We start from the raw sequence: 5,587 nt of genomic DNA, 5'->3' as shown, positions 1-5,587 counted from the left end.
GGATTTTAAACATGAAGCAGGTTGATAGTCATGATAAATACCTAGGTATTCCGAATATTTTGGGGAAATAAAAAAAAGGGCGTTTTTGAAGCCGTTCTTGACAGGGTGTGGAAAAAATTGCAGAGTTGGAAGGAAAAACTACTATCTCAAGCCGGAAAAGAAATCGTCTTAAAGTCCGTACCTATATTATGGGAGTTTACAAATTCCCCTTGGAGGTGGTGAGAAAAATTCACTCCGCGATGGCAAATTTCTGGTGGGGACAAAGTGAGGGGCGAAAACGTACACATTGGAAAAGTTGGGACTCAATGTGTACCCTCAAATGTCTGGGCGGCATGGGATTTCAAGATCTAGAAGTCTTCAACGAGGCCCTTCTTGGTAGACAAGCGTGGAGGCTAACAACATGCACAAACTCTCTCCTTAATCCAGTGATGAAGGCGAAGTACTATAGAAATTCGGACTTCCTTGGAGCTTACCTCGGCTATGGGGGTAGTTTTTCTTGGAGAAGTATATGGGGTTCGAAAGCTTTAGTTAAAGAGGGAGTGTTGTGGAGAGTAGGAAATGGGAGGAATATCAACATTTGGACTGACCCTTGGATATGTGATGACGAGGGCAGGTTTGCTACAAGTGTCCCCTCACTGGAGATCACCAAGGTCAATGAGCTCATAATCCCGGAAGACATGTCGTGGGATCACGAACTGATTCAAACCCATTTCAATGATAGAGACACCAGAGGCATTCTCGCAATTCCTTTGAGTTCAAGAGCACCACCTAACGAGCCAACGTGGGCATTTGCAAAGAACGATATGTACAATGTAAAATCTGCCTATATGCTAGGAAAAGGTTGTAATTTGGATGATTTTCATCAAGCGTGGGTATAAATATGGAAGGTCTATGTAATACCAAAGGCTCAAAATTTTTTATGGAGATTATGCACCAACACAATTCCTGTTCGTGGTCGCTTGAAACACCGTCATATGGCAGAGGATGATAAATGCCCATGGTGCGAGTACGAAGTTGAATCTTGGCAACATGCCTTCTTCAAGTGTGGAAGAATAAAGGGTCTCTGGGAAAAATTGGGCTGCGCTGAAATGACGAAAGAGGTGGACACCCTAGAGGTACGTGAGCTCATTAAAAGCTGGAAGAGTGTAGAGAAGATGTCAAGCACCGAGGTATCTATTTGATGTGGGCATTTGGCAAGACAGAAACACCAAGGTTTTTCAGGGAAAGGACCCGCCAGTTGACATGCTAGTAGCTCGAGTAATAAGGTGGGCAGAGGAAAGTGTTGAGATATAGAAAGCCGCAAGCAGAGCTGTCAAAATCAATACCTGTCCAAGCCCCGACAGTTGGAACCCCCCCCCCCCACCCAGCAGGGATCATCAAAATCAATTCTGATGCATCCATATCGAATGATGGTTGGGTAGGACTTGGTGTTGTTGGAAGGGACAGTGCAGGGTCAGTTTTGTTTGCAGCTACAAAGAGAATTAAAGCTTGGTGGGTGGTAGAAATTGCTGAAGCAAAAGCCATGGTATGGGCCCTAAGCTTAGGTGCTCGTTTCGGGTACAATAAGGCTATCATCGAGACAGATTGCCAAACTATTGTTTCAAGGCTTTCAACAGAGGCCTGCTACAGCACTGATCTAGACTTGATACTGGGCGATGCCATGGCCTTATGTTCCTCCTATGACAGCCTCCGTTGGAGTCATGTAAAGCGAGATGGAAACTCCGTAGCACACAACCTTGCGAAGCTTATCCCCCCTAATTCTGAGCAAATATGGGAAAATTATGTCCCTCCAAATATAGCCCCTTATGTACTCATGGACTATTTGGTGAATTAATAAAATTGTTTGCTCCCCGTCAAAAAAAAAAAAAAAAAAAAAACAAATTTATCTAGGAGTTCGTATAGTCCCCAAAGTTACAAATAATATAAAATTTTATTATTTGATATAAATAGATGTTAGGATGAATCTAACAATACCCTCATGGCTATATATTTTTCTTACCATAAAAATAAAAATAAATAAATATATAATAAAATAAATAAAAAATAAAAAATAAAAAAAAGAAGAGAGATTTACATAATTTATGTACCAAAGTAAAAAACATGTCAACTTTAAAAAGGAAGAATTATAACTGTAAGTTAGAGGTGATCGTTTGCGGCCTTAGACGGAAAACGGGCCAGGCCAATACTTCATTTTTTGTCCAACGGGCTTAATGTAGCTTACCCGAGCCCTTTTATGCGGGCTTGATAAGTTGTCCAAGCCCGCTCTATTAAACAAGCTGGGCTTATTCGCGGGCTAACGGGCCTAAAATTTTTATTTCATATATTTTTAACACTAATTAATCTTTTTATTATTTACTTATGTTAATATTATTTTGATTAAGTGATCTTAAAAATTTCTTGATCACTTGTGATACTAAAAAAAATTTGAAACTTGTGACATATGTTAGTGAAAAATACGAAAGAATGAACTTATTTAATAAGTCTTTATAATAATGATAAAATATGAAATTGAAATAAATAGTTGTAGCTAATAAAAGCTTGGAGTCCAATATAGGCTCTTTGTATTTAATTTCCAAAACATACAATATAATTAACTAACTAAAAAATCATTAAATATTTAATTTTTGAAATAAATGGGCCGGACGGGCTAGCCCACGGTACATATTGTCTTGTCCATGTCCGCCCATTTATATTAACAGGCCGGGTCTAGCCCGCAAAAATATTCAATTTTTTCAAAATGGTTGTCCAAACCCGCTTATTTTGCGGGCCGAGTTGGGCGAGCTTAGCGGGTTTGCCCCGTCCTTGAACAACTTTACACTGTAAGTATAATTAATAACTCACTCAAGCCAACCATGTTAATAAGACAAAAGCTCATGAGTTGAACCAAGATATTGTGTCCGCTAATCCGCTATTATAAACCTTTACTCTTACGGAATATTATTCTTCTCTTTGTCGTTTGACAAACCAGTAAACTTCCACAAAAAACCAGGACTCCATTGAGTGTTAACTTGGTAATCTTCATATCTATAAGAAAATCCACCATAAAGAATTTTTTTTTTAAAAGGATACTCCATTGTTCTACGTATTTGATTACAGGAGAGAGAGAGGAAGAAGAAGAAATTAGAAAAGGATGAAAAGATGGGGAAAGTCTCATTTTATACGGCCTTTACAAATATAGGCCTTCCAGTTATTTTGTTTGATCCAATGGTCATAATACTTATCACCTTTATACTATTACTAGTTGTTGTTCCGCGCGCTACACGCGCGACACCCCAATGGTGGTGAATATGCTTAGACAGTTGTTGTTCTGGTTTTTTTGGTTTTATGGCAATTAAGTTTGTGTAGACTGTACAAAGTGAGATAAGTTTTTTGCGATACATTCTAAATAAATAATTATTTTAAATAAATTTACTAATCTTTCATCTCGGTGTATATGGGGTTGTTGTTGAGTTATAGCTGAATTTGTGGACTGCTAACAGCTTCATTTAACATGTTGATTATGTGTTATATGTAGCCGAAATAATATACTGGTGCATCGTTTCCGTAACATATTAAATAGTAAGAGTGTTGGTAATAAGGTTTTTTTCTGTCTGTTTTTCCAAAGTTCTTACATTGTTTTCAGTTTTACTATAGATTAAAAGTCATTATTTAAATTCATGTCAAGATAAATGACGTTGAAAATTATACTCGAGTATTAATTGTATTTTAATTTGAGTATTAAAATTAGTCAACTATTGTTATTAATCAAATAGAATAAATTAATTTAATTTATAATTTTTCCAGGATTTATTTAGGATTCAAACATTATAGTCAACATAGGTTGAAGAATATTATGAAACTTTAGTTATATTCATATTTAGTCTAACGATTGATCAGCCACATGTATATATAATTAAAATACTTTCACTATATAGTATATGGTTCTTCTTAGTGGAATTTGATTGTATATAAATACAGTTTTTTCTTTGTCATAATATATTCAATATATTTTCTGTATCATAGAGATGTATAGTAACTTACCAAGTCATGTTGTTATTTTCGGAGACGTATATAGAAATAAGTTGGTAGTTTTTTTTTCGTTTTATATTCTATATATTTTTTATAATGTGGTTTTTTCTGTTTATAAATAATTGTACGGATCTTGTAGGTATTTCCGGAGGTGTGGACTGCCTTGTTAGCCAAAATCCATAGTCCTGTGGAAGTTCTTCGAGGCCCTAACAGCCGTATATGGCATGTGGAGTTAGTGAAGGTTGTTGAAGATACCAGAAGCAATATGTGTTTTGATATTGGGTGGCAAAATTTTGTTAATGAAAATCATTTGGTTGATGGTGAATTAATGATTATTTATTATGCTGGTAATATAACATTTTATGTCAGGGTGTTTTCTTCGACTATGGTTGAAAGATTTGATACTATTGAACCTTTTCCAAGAGATGAGGATATATAAATTCATGTAGTTCTATATTTGGACTTTATAAATAAAATATTATTGTGGTACGTTACTCTCCTCTATTTACAACCTTTTCTTGCATGGTCACAATATTTAGGGTCATTGATTGTTTATTTAAAATGGTCATTATTCTGTTAACTCCAAACCTTAGACTTAGTAATGGGTTGTGAAGAGTTCGGCTGGGTGCCGAAGAAAGGAGTATAGCGACAAAGTAAAGGGAAATGGCACAAGACACAATTGTTCATAATTGGCTATTGATTTTGCTGCTGTTCATAATTGGTAATTGATTTTGTTGTTGTTCATAATGGGAGTACTGGTGAATTTCTCTCTTAACTCTTAAAAGGAGAGGATTCCAGCGGTTGCCTCAACGGTAGACTCATTGTTGACAGTATTGAACAGTTCAATTGCCAATTATAAACAGCTTAGTATTGTGCTTTTTCCCTTTCCATTGTCCTTATCTTCCTTCCTTCGGCACTCAGTTGAACTTTTTTTCCTATTTCTTCTATTCTTTCTTTCTCTCTCTTCTTCTTGGCCATCTCGAAAGAGATTGTTTCGACAAAAGGCCGAATGTAAGAGACAAGGACAAATCCGAAAAACAAATGCTGAAGCAAATGTTGTACTGTTCAGATTACTGACGTTCCAAATTGGCATTGTTCAATACTGTTAATAATGAGTTTGCCAATTTTGAACATTAGTATTGTGGACTGTACAACAATTGCTTCAGCGACATCAATTGCCAATTCTGTCCTTTTTTCTCCTTTCTTAGGTCGAAATCTCTTATTATCATCAATTGATCAATCTAATTGGTCAATTTTAATTGTTGGAAGATATACAGTCATATATTTTAAAATAATTGCAAGAAGTTTTGAGGTTTGATTTTTTAATTCCATTTGAAAGTAAATCAGATTTGCCGACGTCGAAGTGTCGAACTTCATATCCGAAATTGATGTCGTCGATGTTCAGGTGTACTAAGTGATTTAATTGAACCACGGGTACCACGGGTTTGAAGACATATGTGTTGGCCGAAAGTTACGTAATATTATCGAATGGTATAAGGTCGTATAAGAAGTTGTGCTTTGGAATGAGGACATGTAAATATAAATAAAAAAGAAAAAAAAATCATCTTTAATTACAATA

General features: G+C 35.7%; 1 protein-coding gene across 1 annotated transcript; it reads left to right on the top strand.

Annotated features, from left to right (window-relative positions):
• Positions 1 to 239: 239 nt before the first annotated feature.
• Positions 240 to 4,447, top strand: LOC110711198. Its single transcript, XM_021889578.1, has 3 exons — positions 240 to 840; positions 1,422 to 1,825; positions 4,148 to 4,447. Exons 1-3 carry the CDS (start codon positions 240 to 242, stop codon positions 4,445 to 4,447), a joined length of 1,305 nt encoding a protein of 434 aa, XP_021745270.1.
• The last annotated feature ends 1,140 nt before the right edge of the window (positions 4,448 to 5,587 follow it).

This window comes from Chenopodium quinoa, unplaced genomic scaffold, assembly GCF_001683475.1.
Source record: "Chenopodium quinoa cultivar QQ74 unplaced genomic scaffold, ASM168347v1, whole genome shotgun sequence".
Classification (NCBI taxonomy): Eukaryota; Viridiplantae; Streptophyta; class Magnoliopsida; order Caryophyllales; family Amaranthaceae; genus Chenopodium; species Chenopodium quinoa.
Note: the sequence above shows the minus strand (reverse complement) of the source record. Positions and strands in the feature narration are given on the sequence as shown.

What these genes read in the sequence shown, in the direction of transcription:
- LOC110711198 (XM_021889578.1), top strand. Translation starts at nt 240, where the DNA reads ATGGCAAATTTCTGGTGGGGACAAAGTGAGGGGCGAAAACGTACACAT. An exon ending in TGCCTATATGCTAGGAAAAG is followed by an intron (nt 841 to 1,421) that starts GTTGTAATTTGG and finishes ATGGTTGGGTAG; the next exon opens with GACTTGGTGTTGTTGGAAGG. An exon ending in ATGTACTCATGGACTATTTG is followed by an intron (nt 1,826 to 4,147) that starts GTGAATTAATAA and finishes CGGATCTTGTAG; the next exon opens with GTATTTCCGGAGGTGTGGAC.